The sequence below is a fragment of the Trichoplax adhaerens genome, genomic scaffold, assembly GCF_000150275.1.
Source record: "Trichoplax adhaerens TRIADscaffold_1 genomic scaffold, whole genome shotgun sequence".
In the NCBI taxonomy this organism is placed as follows: Eukaryota; Metazoa; Placozoa; class Uniplacotomia; order Trichoplacea; family Trichoplacidae; genus Trichoplax; species Trichoplax adhaerens.
In genome coordinates this window covers 11,833,147-11,847,824 of record NW_002060943.1, presented here as the reverse complement: position 1 = coordinate 11,847,824, position 14,678 = coordinate 11,833,147, and the positions used below count along the sequence as shown (strand labels likewise).

Sequence of the window (14,678 nt, the reverse complement as noted above, 5' to 3'; positions counted from 1 at the left end):
TTATTGCATAATTTTAGTAGTACGGTGTATAAATAACATACATCATCACATAATAAATTTGCTAAAAATGACATTGACCAGGTTAATCCATGAGAGTATTATCAGGTATCTCATAACCAAATTCAAAATCAAGAAAATTAATTCAGACCTAAATAATGTTCATTGAGGCAATAGCATAACTTGTTATGAAATACCCGAGGAATTTAAAAATCTACCAATATCCTTAAAAATCCCAATCAACAGTTTGCTCGGTCTTTTTGATAGTAAAACAAGTTATTTTGTCATTTTCTTCAACTGTACATGCATTTCCGAAACTAATCCCACACTCTTGACCCTTTTTAACTATATCCACATCGTTTTTCAGATGTTTCAGTGAATTAGCTGGACCTATCATAAATAAGAAGAATGTTATATACAGTAGTTCAACAAATGCTTTAAAAAGGTAAAATTGAATATAAAGACTATACGATATAGTAAAATACAAACCCTCATATACAACTTCAGAATTCCTAGAAACTCGAAATACTGCGTTTCTCTGCAAGGCACCCTCTAAGATACGACATCCAGCTACTTGTACCGTCTTACGGTTACTTACACCAATATCAAATATTTGTAATACATTAGCCTCTCCTACAAATTCTTCCTTTGAGATTAGCGGCAATCTAGCCAAAACTTCCTTCTATAAGTTTGAAATAGGAATAATAAAATTTAGTTGATTAATATATTTGATTATATGATTAATACTAATGCTTATTTTTTTCCGGTAGTGATCTTAAATGATTACAGAGTTACTTCACAATACACTTCTAAAGCACTACCTTAACAATTTCCAGCAGATTATAAATTATATTACTAGAGTATATATATGTGTCCAGCTTTTTGGCTAATTGTCTAGATTCTTTCGTTGGTTTAACGTTAAATCCTAGGATAATGCCTAAGTCAAGTTTAGAGAATAAAGTTAATCGAAAGTGCAATACTTATGGACACTCCATGAAAAATTAATGACACATGCCTTGAAAAGAATCAGCCAATTCGATGTCACTTTCAACTATAGGTCCAACGCCTGATTCGAGTATCTTGATCTCGATAGCGTTCGATTTAAAAGTTTGTATAGCTTCTATAACAGCTTCTACGGATCCAGTGACATCTCCTTATTATTACAAAATCATGAGAAATACCATCATGAAATTCTACGTGGCAACTACAGTAATACGATGAAATGTAAACTTTAGTAATGCTGTATACCTTTTAAAACAATAGCAAGCTTAGGCAGTTCATTTTGCTCCTCGGCCGTATCCAAGATCGAATCTCCCTTATTTTTGTTTTTCAAGACACCTTCTGATTGCTTCCTTTTAAGCGCTACTACCGAATTAGCTTCTTCTCGACGCCTTTTTAATATTAAATTCCTAATATCTATCAACTCGCGAGACTCAGCCTTAAAAAACAATGGCAAGACATGATAAGGCTGGAGAATCAAGCATTGTAATGCTATAAGTTTGCGGCTAATGTCAGAAATTTAGCTATTACATATATATATTTTCCTGTAACTAATTTGTATTTTAACATAATATTAATAGCTAATATGAATTAGATTGTTGCTTTACCTCTGAGTTGGTTTGTATTACATCATCTCCTACTTCAGGTAAATTCCGCCATCCGGCAACCTGGATTGGATGAGAAGGTAACGCTTCTTTAATTTGTTTGCCGGCGTGATTTAAAAGTAATCTGACCTGTTGAAAGGATAGAAGAAAATTTTCTATAGTATTTGATAATCTGAAATCATTAACTATAACATCTCAAATTTTTATTTATAGATAGGAAATCGGATAGGTGATAGAAATGTTAGGCTTACTAAAATAAATAATCTTACAGTTCGTCCTATTAGCAATGAATACTTGGTATAAAGTAATATAGTCATAAACTTATCATACCGCTGGGATACGTATATTCAATAGACAAACATTTAAGCTTACTTTTGCAAAAGTAGAGCCGCTGACTAAAAACTGCCCTTTCCTCAGAGTTCCACGTTCCACTAAAACAGTTGAAACGTTCCTACCAGAAGAGAGACATGAGCGAATATTTTCATATTTATCAGAAAACATGTATATATCGCTAACAAAGACAAACCCCAAGCCTTTATCAACTTTCGATTCGATAACGACTCCTTTTACGGTAGATGTAGGATCAGCTCTCAAGTTAGCTATTTCGCCGTGTATTAATATAGCTTCGATTAAGTTATCCAAATTTGTCCCCTACCATAATCAATACACCGTTAATAAATTTCAGTTATAACGGATACAGGAAGAAGAGTTCGCGTCAATAGTTAACAAGATACCTTCAGGGCAGAAACTTCAATAGCTTGAATTTCTCCTCCATATTCTTCTAATTGCAATCCGTTTCGTAAACACTCTAATTTAACTTTACTAATATTTGTACCTTTTTTGTCAATTTTATTTATTGCCACAATAATCGGTACTCCAGCTAATTTCGCATATTTTATAGATTCAGTTGTTTGTGGTTTAATTCCATCATCAGCTGCAATTACTAAAACTACAACATCAGTAACGTTAGCTCCGCGAGCTCTCATAGAAGTGAAAGCGGCATGACCAGGCGTGTCCAGGAAGGTAATTTGTTTTCCTTCTGCGACGTTAACTGAGGTGCAAAGATTATCATTACGCATCTGTTAATTAAATACTGTTTCCAATAATAATGCAATACAAAGTAGTAGCAGTAGCAACTAAGGGTAAGATAGAAATTCTAATACTGACCTAAAAATGCTCCAATATGTTGAGTAATTCCACCAGCCTCACCAGCTGCAACTGACGTGTGGCGTAACTGATCTAAAAGTGTTGTTTTTCCATGATCAATATGACCCATGATGGTTACAACTGGTGGTCGAGTTACCAATGCTGCCTTATCCTCTAATACACTACGATAATAAAAGATTACTATTAGACGTCCATTAAACAATGTACCAAATTGCATCCATAACAACATATCGATGGTGAAATCATATTAACATTACCTGCTAGGGGATGTACCGTGAGATATTTCGTCAGCTGCTATATTATATTCTAATAATAGTAAATCTTGCAGATCTCTACTTAAGACTAGAATAGGGATATTAACAAAATCAACCCAATTTTCAATGACTTAGGCGAGCATCTCATCATGTAAAGGATAATACTAAAAGTCAATTGATTTTCGTTTTATCATTCTACACTGCACCTCATACGACTTTACTACAGTATATACCCATGGAATTCGATTAATGAAATTGATAAGTTTGCAATTGGAACAGTGAGTAACATATTTAAACTGTAGTGAGATCTTGTACGAAGGCACGACTAATGCTTACTTGTATCCATCTTGTATTGATTGGTATCATCTAACTCTTGCAGTTTTCGGCATAAAATTTCTGAAAGGAATGATGTAGGTATATTGTAGATAATTTTAAAGGATTTTGCACGGATATTTGTATCATATAGTTAGTTTCAATTCATGAATCATTTCAGTTTGAGCATAAACTTAGAGGCAAATATAAGATACACATGCAATTATATCGATCAAGAAAGTTGTAGACTTAATAATAAGCATAAGCATTACGGCGAACTCAATACTGCAGTTAGCAGTTTGACGGTTCTGATAATTTTAAAGAGAATAAGAAATCTTACCTGGCTCTACCTTGATTTCATTTGCAAACTGGAGAAGGCTCATGTTAGAGCGTAGTAGGATTTGTGTTGACGATAACTAAATGGATATGCAATACACACTCTTGACTTAAGAGAAACGATTCATTCATTGATACCGCATTATAATATGGTACAGGCAGTCTACTGGTAAAACATCTCAAATACTCCAGAATAAGTTAAGATATACCTTTTTAGCTTCCTTGGATTTCTTTTTGGCGAAATAATTGACTTGACTAGAAGAAAAAAGCCGCAGCAACAGTGGCGGTCGCCAAAGGCCAAACTAGATTAAGATAATGACGTCAATCGCAATATTAAGAGACAGAAAGAAATTCTACTGTACATTGCTGCTGAAAGGTATATCACCATAAAATTGTACTCTATACGCGTACAGTATGATCTAATCAATTCATCGTTTGTTACATGGTAATGATGCATTTACAGTTTAGTATTGCTCTAGCTATCAATCTCACTGCACAAGAATATCTCGTCTACTTGTGATATACAACTATTCTAACAGACTCTTCATGCAGTCGGCGGTGTACCTGTGCAATTTTCGGAGTCACCAAGTTGAGAATGTTGGAGCGTATCATCATCTTATGCCAAGTATTGTATAAGGATAAAATAGTTGAAGATTCAAGTTCTAACTAAGATTAGCTTGAATTGAATACAATTTATTTCATGGATTGAATTGCAAATTAACGGACAGTGGACTATTTAAATTGATCATTCTGCAGCGTCTTCCACACTGCTCTCCATGATTGCAATCAAGTTGCTCAGCTCAACTGCAGTCTGCAGGCCAGTATGGTTTACAGTACTATACACTGTACGAACTATACTGTACTGTAGACTACTTTATTCAAAAAGGTCTTTTTATTGACAGGTCTATCTAGTGTAAACGCTGTGCACAGGGGAAGCCACCAGTACCGTTCTTCCACTATGCTACAGTACTGGAGTGTACTATAGACTTCCTTTGTACTGTACACTGTAGCTATGACATCAATATTACTCGTTCAACTCTCTTTTACTTCCTCCTTCGTTCATGTTCTCGCACTTGATTGGAATATAGCGCGATGGATTATAACCAATCAATATGTTGTGTATGATCGGATGAATACGCTCATGTAATGTATAATCAAGCAGTTTAAGCTGTAATATCTCTGTGCTAGGCTAATAACTTGATTACTTTTGAGTAGAGTTAGCGACTATCGTGTGTGTTTGTATAATAAATTCATTCATTCATTAATTCATTTAACTTGATTGCTTTTGAGTAGAGTTAGCGACTATCGTGTGTGTTTGTGTAATAAATTCATTCATTAATTAATTCGTTTATTCGTGTAGCACAGACTGCCTTGCTTATTACTATAGTACAAAGTCAGTAATGGAGTGACATCAACTAGAAATTGTCAAACAACTTGCTTTGACAGCGGGTCGCAGACTACAGCACAATCAATATTCGTCCAATAATTTTATGTTGCATGATTGAGGTAAAACTGGAGTATGCAGCGGTATTTTACAACATGTGCATTCAATTACCCTCTGTTGACCCCTGCTGCAGAGGGGATTTCAGGATTATGAGAAGCATTCTCATGGGTATTTTAAGGCTAAAAGGTAGTCTGGGCCATGGATAGGCACCTTTTAAACCCTTCTAACAGGCTGTAGCGATGTGTACTGTATATATAATAATATAATATAGACTAAATTACTGATTTGCCACAGTATAATTTCATAATTACTAATATACCATTGGAAATTTCAGTAATTTACTAATATGCCATTCTATAGTTATGATATATAATATATACTGTATATGTACAGTATTTATGCACAACCGTGCACTATACGTATACTGTATATCTATTATAGCGTAATTTACTTTTTTTTGGGGGGGGGGGAAGGATTTTAAATCGAAAGTAAATGAGATCGTACTGCTACGATGGACATGTAATAGGCTATCCTATAAAGTGTGAATCCAAATTTTCAACCGACTTTATTTCTGAGGTCATTTGGTATTCATTTGGTAGTAACATTGAGAAAATGGAGATCTTCCTCTCCAACCTGATATTTACAGTATATACGGTTCTACACTATACAGTACTGTACACATTCAATAGCAGGGACTTCTCAATGATCAATCACACCCACAAAATCGTCCAATTTCAAAATGGTAATCAAGAGAGAGCGACTGGAAACGATCTTACAGTGTAAATAATGTCCCTCTCTGTTGATTACCATTTGTTAATGTCCCTCTCGCTTGATTACCATTTTGAAATGGGTCGATTTTAGGGGGTAAGATTGATGATTGAGATTTGACAAGTCCTTTTCAATGCAGTAGTTGCTTGTTTCCATCAAGACCTATGGTACAGTAGTTGACAGAGCAAATAATGTCCCTCTCTCTTGATTACCATTTGTTAATGTCCCTCTCGCTTGATTACCATTTTGAAATGGGCCGATTTTAGGGGTAGATTGATGATTGAGATTTGACAAGTCCTTTTCAAAATGCAGTAGTTGCTTGTTTCCATCAAGACCTATGGTACAGTAGTTGATGGTGCTGTACTGTACTGTACTAGACAGTAGAGTACCGTACTAAATCTGTCGACCGATCCTATCTATCTGTCTGTCCAACACTGAATCTTCCTGTCCTCGGAAAGTACAGTATATTCCTTTTGCGTGGCCAAACTGCCTATGGATCGTCTAGGATGCCTGAAATCCATACTAATCCATATAAGGATAGTAGAGGCTTGACACGCTCTAGCCAAGTCCACTACAGTATTGAATCTGACCTCTGTACAGTGCACAGTACTGTACACTGTGATTCTGTTTACCCATAAAAGTTGAGTAAAACGACGAGATAAACAAGTTTAGTCATCGAACTCATCCAAGCCATTTTTTCTCTCTCTCTTTGCAATCGATTCAAGATCGATATGAGCACCAATTGTCAAAGTCAAGAAGATAATGGAGTCGTCAAATACGATATTACAGCAGGTATGTCTTACACGACACAATTCTACCATGGTAGATTGTGTTTAGGGAACGCAGTGTATACAGATTAGCAATCAACCAGCTGAGAATGAGTTAACTTGTGATTGTATTAATATTGCATGCATGGATCAACATCAAGTATAGATGGGGACAACCTATTATTGCAGTACAGTATCTGCATCACCATCGCCATTTCCATATCGGTTGTGTGTAATATATGTCATCAGGAAAGAAACGGAATCACATGTAGGCATGATTGTGACTGAAACGATCCAATCTGCCCAATCCATCATGGTATCAATAGATTGATTTACCGTGTTGCAGTCTTGCCTTGATCATTCTAGCTATTCGCGCATTGAGCAACTTTTATTCATTGAACCACACAGACCCCCGATCAATTGTACAGTATAGCATCAAAAGTAATCAAATACTCAGTCAAGCAGTTGAATCTGTAGGCTAGAAATGGATTATAACTGACATGCTATCGTTGAATCTTGCCTAAAGATTGACTAGACCTGCTACTCTTCCAGCGATTGAATTGCCGACACGGAGTGTTACAGAAACTGATTCATCAATTATAAATAAATAATTCCCATAAATACAATCAGCGCTAGGCGATCCTATCCAAGTTAAGAGTGCTCTATAGCACAAAGTAATGGACACAGAAATTGTAAAATTAGCAATGGCTAAAGTTAGTCAATAAGCTAAAAAATTCTACTAATTTAGAATGTCTACGCGCATAGAACATCGTTCTGTAGAAGAGGCAAGACGTCCAATCTTGCCGCTCTACTAGTACAACAGTCCAAGATAAACGGACCTTCTAGACGATACTTGTATACGTCGAGTATTGTATCAACACAAACATCACACTGTATTTATAGCTGTTGTATCGGATTGAGTATTATTACTAATCTAAATCAAAGAGGCGATGCCATTAATCGTTCAATAATTCTTACCTGCTCCTCCTCGACTTGTTTTACCTGTCATTGTAATAAAATATCATTTTAATTGGAAATTTTTCTCATTCTATTTTGATGCTTTAATCTATCCTTGCTATTTGTTTTTTAAACTGATACTGTAACTTAATGAGAAACTGGCAAATGGACTGTATACGAATAGTCATACAGGCAATAGACTAGAATCTCGATTCATTCTTGATGTTGATTTACGATATTTAATGACGGATCGTGTCCAATGTAGTGGTAGCAACATACTGATAAATGATTACGCTTTCATGATTTTACCTTTCTGGTAGTATCAGAGAATACCGTAGAGAGAGAGAGAGAGAGAAAATGAAAATGACTCTAAAAATGTGTCAAGAAATTGTAAATTTTCAATTCATTGATCGCTGCAGCTTTCATCATTAACCGTCTACAGGAGACCAAATAGGATTAAAAAAAACTACAAGAATTGCGTAGTAAATGAAGTAGCAAGTCGATACACTTGATCTTGGATCAAATCTTATACCGACGGTATAGCATAGTACAATAGTATAATACCGTCCATGTTTAATTCATGGACGAATATTTTTTTTATACCCGGGTATTTATAATGTAGAATGGGTTATACATATTAATCTTGTTCATGCTTTGGACGGTATTTTTATTTTGTTTTACTGTTTTCTCTTCCAGCTGTACCATTCCTATTTAAAATTGTAGATTTTGATTTAATTTAACAGACTGCATCATTCTACCTAAATGCGCAATAACGTCTTGTTAACAACAAATCTTAATAATGACAATAGTAATGACAATACATTAGTTGTTTTTATGAAATGTTTACAACATATTCTAAATTATAGACTGGTATTGAAATTATATTGACTGTAACATAGCGACTTTTCCTAGCTTCACCTATAATTATCAATTAATAATTGAGGCATTCAGAAACTGTTATGAATGTAATATGCAAAAATAAAGTTCTACCTACTGCCCTGAGTTGATCTTAAGGTAGATTATATTTGAATATTTGAAAATAAGAAAGACTCCTTTACAATAGCACAATACTTTCCTTGTTTTATGTAGATTTTGTAATTATCAGGAAGTAAGTGATCATGACTTGTTGTAGTAGATTAAATTATCTTCTATTTATACATTTTTGTTTAGGTAACTTAACTGGTCATGATGAAAAGGTTGGACCGGAAAATTTTGAATTATTAAAAGTACTGGGCACAGGAGGTATCTATAAATAATTAGATACTGTATTATGAGTTTATTTTAATGTTGTTGTATTGTCAGTAGGATATGACAGAAGTAGTTTGTATTCGAAAACCATACTGCTTAGTTATTTGCTATTAAAAAGTAGCCTGCGTTATAACTTGTATACGTCCACTTAAGCCTTATACTATTAATGTGTTACCGTGATTACACAGATAAATATTAATTTACCACAGTCTACTTCTTGCCACTTCTCAAATACCTACTCTATGATCATACAATTTGTACTAATTAATTAATTGACAATTGTGGTTCTTGCTATACTGTACGGATATTGATGGCTTCTATAGTAACTATAGACGTGCAGTACAGCTTTAAGCTATCAAACTTAGTGAAACAAGTTGAAGTAACTAACAGTAATAGAAAATCACTTACTGTAGTCTACTAAATAATTCAATTATATACAATTAATTTTTATTCACTAACAGTGCAGTTATAAATCTTTTAACATCAATAAACGAGTTGAACTAAAATAACAGTCATGTAAAAATCAATTAAAATGGTCTACTAAGCTAATATATTGATCGTCGATTTGTAGTACAATTTTAAATCCACAAACTTTATTAAACGAGTTAATTCAGATAGTAATCATATAAAATTACTTGCCATATTCTATTAAATCATTCAATTATTGATAATAAACTAACATAATTATCATAAATGTGCAGTACAACTTTAAATCTACCAACTTCAGTCAACAAGTTGAACTAAATAACAATCGTGTAAAGTCACCTGCTGTAGTCTACTAAAGATTTTAATTATTTATAGTTAACTATAAATTAATATATTTTTTTATATAGATGTGCAGTACAGTTTTAAATTTACCAAATTCAGTCAATGAGTTATACTAAAAGAATAAGCATGTGAAAATACTTGCTACAGTCCTCTAAATAATTCGATTATTTACAATTACTAAACTTATATAATTATATTATATTTATTCACTAGCGGATAGCTTTAAATCTACCATCTTCAGTCAACGGGTTGAACTAATAGCAATCATGTAAAATCACTTGCTGCAATCTATTAAATAAGTCAATTGTCTTCGGGTAATAGGATATAACTATTTATTGTAAATAGTGTAGTAAAGTTTTAAATCTACCTACTTCAGTAAACGAATTCAATCAATTAACAATCGTGTAAAATCACTAACCATAGTCTAATTAATTATTCAATTATTTATAGTTAGTAGACTATCATAAATATCATAGGTATACAATATAGCTTTAAAATCTACCAATTTCAGTCAAGTAGTTAAACTAAATAGCTATCGTGTGAAATCTCTTGTAGTAGTCTACTAAATATTTTAAGTATTTATAGTTGGTAAACTAATAAATTAATTTATTATAGAGTATAGTAAATGTATAGCACAGTTTTAAATTTATCAACACCATTCAATAAATCGAACTAACAGATAATAGGAATTATATAAATTTATTTTCTACAGTCTACTAAATAGTTCAATTATTTATAGTTAGTAAATTAATATAACTATAAAAGAAAGACGAACAGTTCAACTTGAGTTCCTCCAACTTCAGTCACGAGTTGAACTAAATAATAGCCATATAAGGTTATTTACTATGATTTACTAAATAATTTAACTATTTACGGTTAGTGAACTAATATAATTTATCTAGATGTGTAGTGCAACGCTAGATCTACTAACCTTAATAAACAAGTTAAACTAATAGCGAAAAACAAATGTCATGTAAAATCATATACTCTAGTCTACTGAATGATTTGATTTATAGGGTCAGTAAAACAAATTACCAACGGACGTTCAACTTTAAATTTATCAACTTCAGTAAAGAAGTTTAACATTTGTGAAATTACTTGCTATTAGTTTACTAAATAATTTAAGCATTTACTGTCTGTAAAATTTCCAAAGGCAATACAGTATATGGTTGTTTCCTCATGTTCAAAAACATTCCGTGATTACTGCAAACATGAACAAATGCTTGATTGTCCAATGAAATTACTGATATATTTTGATTCCCTTGCGGTTAAGATCAATTAGTAAGATCCTTTATTATGTGTTTTGGTAGCCTATGCTAAGGTCTTTCTAGTCAAGAAAAGGACTGGTTTCGATACCGGGAAACTCTTTGCAATGAAAGTCTTAAAAAAGGCCACAATTATTCAAAAAGCAAAGACTACAGAGCGTACGATGACAGAGCGTAGTATATTAGAAGCAGTCCGTGAATCACCATTCATAGTTACACTCCACTACGCTTATCAAACAGACTCTAAACTACATCTCATTTTAGGTAAGCTGATGTCTTGCTACGTAAAAATTTAAGCATACTGCTAGTGTTATCATTTTGGATGCAAGTGAAGATGATAATTATTCTGCATCTGTTTTTAGTCATTAAATATTTTAACAATAGAGTAAATAGATTAATTGTCAGATAACACTTTAGTTCAATTTATTACTTGTTATCAGATTATGTTAGCGGAGGAGAATTATTTACTCACCTTGCTCAAAGGGAATATTTTAAAGAATCAGAAGTTAAATTCTATATTGGAGAAATTACGTTAGCAATTGAACATTTACATAAGGTAACAAAATATTGCCAATAGCCCTTTATTCCAGATTGTAACAATGTTGGCATATTCGTGATTCATAAAGATTAAATCCTCTATATCCAACAGTTAGGAATAATTTACAGGGATCTAAAGCTCGAGAACGTTCTACTAGATAGAGATGGCCATGTTATCTTGACAGATTTTGGTTTAAGTAAAGAATTTGTGAATGTAGATGTGAGAATTTTTTTCAATATGATTGCTAGTGATTCATCCTTGAAGATGAATACTCAAGCTAAAAATAGATATATCTCTTGTTGTTATTAATTGAAGAGTAACAATCGCACGTATTCTTATTGTGGTACTATGGAATACATGGCTCCAGAAGTTGTTAGGGGAGATCGTCAAGGCCATAATGAGGTAAAAACGTGATATCAAAACCAAATAGTACTGTATAAATGAAATTACTACCTCTTACATTGGACCGACCATATTGTACTTGCAGTAGACAAGATATTTTACTTTATTCCTGGTTCATTTTATTGTAAAATTTAATTTGTAATCATTACTTAATATTAACCGTCTTAACATTTTGTTTTGCTATAAAAATTTACTTAGACTGTAGACTGGTGGAGCCTAGGAGTGCTGACGTACGAACTTCTCACTGGGGCTTCTCCGTTTACTACTGATGATGATGCAAATTCGCACTCTGCTATTGCTAAGTAATCAAGTGCTTTGTATTAACTGATATCAAATGCAAGCATGCTTATTGAAAAGCCTAGATTGATTTTTTATCGACCTAATATATTCAGGAGAATATTAGAAACTAGCCCAATCTTACCGATGTTATTCTCAAAGGAGGCTAAAAGTTTCATTTCCGGTCTACTGAAAAAGAATCCTAAATTCAGATTAGGATCTGGTAAAAATGGTGCTGAAGAGATCAAGTCTCACGCATTCTTCAAGGTTAATAGATGTAACTATAAATAATTATACCTATGAATAAGTGTAATGATTAGTCTTTGCAATTAGGGTATCGATATGAATGCACTTAAAAATAAAAGAATCACCCCACCGTTTCGGCCACCAATTAATGGTGAATTGGACGTTAGCAATTTCTCGAGTGATTTTACCGACTTAACTCCAGTAGACTCACCATCTCAACCAGTCAAATCTACTGGATTGTTTAAGGTATGTTGCTGATCGTTTTTTTAATTACTGGTATATTTTAATCCTAACAGAATATCAATACAAATTTTATTAATTTCGTACACTTATTTAGGGTTACTCCTTTGTGTCACCTGCTATATTATTTGGACACAGCATGTTCTTGAATGAAGATATATTTGCTATTAATCAACGATCCCAAACGATGCCTACTGAACTTAAGGTACGATTTCACTTTATTATACTCTACTCATGGGTTTCTTAATGATTCAAGCATATATGTTAAGAAAATTAACGCCTACTATAGTTCTTTCTTAAATAGATGATATCTACATTTTTTAACTAATTTTATAATTTATATTTAGAACTCACAATTCCATAAAGTATATCAACTCGGCAGTTTATTAGGAAATGGTAGTTTTTCTACAGTCAGGTATAAAAATTCTTTTATAGTAATGCGCAATACTTATATATGATATATTAAAAATAAGTTTAATACTTTGTTGATTAAATGATAGAAAATGCACCCATAAAGAAACTGGTAAAGAATTTGCCGTTAAAATTGTCAGCAGGAGGTATGATCACGATAAATTGGTAAATTACTAAATATATTCTAGTTAATTTTACGTGCAATATCTTATTTGATTCTTTGTTTGTTATTAGATTAAATACCACTAGAGAAGAGCAGATTCTGAAGTTGCTTCAAAGCCACGAACATATCGTTACGTTGCACGATATAAAGCGGGATAGCTTTCATACTTATTTAGTTTTTGAACTACTACGCGGAGGAGAACTACTTCAGAGGATAAGAAAGAAGAAAAATTTTGACGAAAAAGAAGCTAGTCGGCTAATGCGACAATTGATATCTGCGGTTCAATTTATGCATAAGAGACGAATCGTGCATCGCGATCTGAAGCCTGAAGTAACTATATTCTATCGTAACCGAGCTAGTTATGGCCTTAGAAGTATTAAATGTTACCGTTTTCATTTACTCCATAGAATATATTATTTGTAAGCCCTAATGAAGAAAGCTCAATAAAGATTATAGATTTTGGATTTGCACGAAAGAAGGTAGAAAACCAGCCTTTAAAAACACCATGCTTTAGCTTACCCTGCGCTGCCCCAGAAGTACTACTACAGGATTTACCTGATTATGGTTATCACGAAGCTTGCGATCTATGGAGTTTAGGTGTTATTATGGTAAATATTTTTATTTATTAACAAACGTCCTACCGAAATAAGAATTGGTATACTAAAATATATTTTTGTAAAATGCCTATTTAGAAAGGTTATAATGATACACATTTTGATATTGGCTAGTGCTAAAACATTTTTTAATTAAATTCAGTATATCATGCTATCTGGAAGGGTACCTTTTCACCATATCAGTAGCGCTCGCAATATCGTTCGTGAAACAATAGAAAAGATAACATCTGGTAATTTTACTTTCGATGGTCCAGAATGGAAAACCGTCTCAGATTCTGCAAAATCCCTAATAGGAGGTAAGTTAGGAAAGCTTATTAGTTATCCCTAACTTGCTTGATTATTGATCTATATCGTAATGGCACACTCGTATAGCACAGTATACGGCGTTTACTAAAATATGTATATGTACGAATAGAATATGTAGAAGTCACAGTATTGCATTAAAATTAAATAATTGTATAGTCTCATGTAAGCGTTAGCGTATACTGAAATTAGTGGATCAAAAAATATTAATTTTCCCACACGTACAATTACCCAATTATAGGTTTGCTAACAGTTGACCCTATGAAAAGGTTAACTATTGATGCTGTTATTGAGCACGATTGGTTTAAGAAGCACACTTCCCGTTTAGCACCCTTAATGACACCAGAGAATCTAGACTCATCCTTTAGCTCCGTCGATTTTGCAATGCATGCAACAATGGATGCTTTTCACCAAGCCTTGAAAAGTGGTTTTTCGTTAATGGACGTTGGTAGTGCCCCTCTTGCGAAGAGAAGAAAATTGAAAAAGCACGATAATGGTCTTTCAGAGCGAAACAGTAGTAGTAGTAGCAATTGAAGTAACTTCGAAATTTTACTGTATCTGTAATAAATTTAATTCAATTAATTTAAATTGTCGAAAC

The 14,678-nt window shown here is 33.1% G+C and overlaps 2 protein-coding genes across 2 annotated transcripts; one reads left to right on the top strand and one right to left on the bottom strand.

Moving 5' to 3' along the window:
• Positions 1-223: 223 nt before the first annotated feature.
• TRIADDRAFT_20009 (uncharacterized protein) lies at positions 224-2,985 on the bottom strand (the record flags this gene model as incomplete). Its single annotated transcript, XM_002108307.1, has 10 exons — positions 224-387; positions 487-679; positions 819-934; positions 1,007-1,150; positions 1,246-1,465; positions 1,605-1,730; positions 1,974-2,052; positions 2,128-2,252; positions 2,336-2,652; positions 2,769-2,985. 10 exons carry the CDS (start codon positions 2,983-2,985, stop codon positions 224-226), a joined length of 1,701 nt encoding a protein of 566 aa, XP_002108343.1.
• Positions 2,986-8,724: 5,739 nt separating this feature from the next.
• Positions 8,725-14,614, top strand: TRIADDRAFT_19422 (uncharacterized protein; the record flags this gene model as incomplete). Its single annotated transcript, XM_002109028.1, has 15 exons — positions 8,725-8,848; positions 10,933-11,151; positions 11,328-11,443; positions 11,537-11,644; positions 11,741-11,827; positions 12,026-12,129; positions 12,220-12,370; positions 12,437-12,595; positions 12,687-12,794; positions 12,937-13,004; positions 13,090-13,146; positions 13,235-13,493; positions 13,571-13,771; positions 13,920-14,073; positions 14,322-14,614. The coding sequence occupies 15 exons, from the start codon at positions 8,725-8,727 to the stop codon at positions 14,612-14,614; spliced, it is 2,208 nt and encodes a 735-aa protein (XP_002109064.1).
• Between the last annotated feature and the right edge of the window lie 64 nt (positions 14,615-14,678).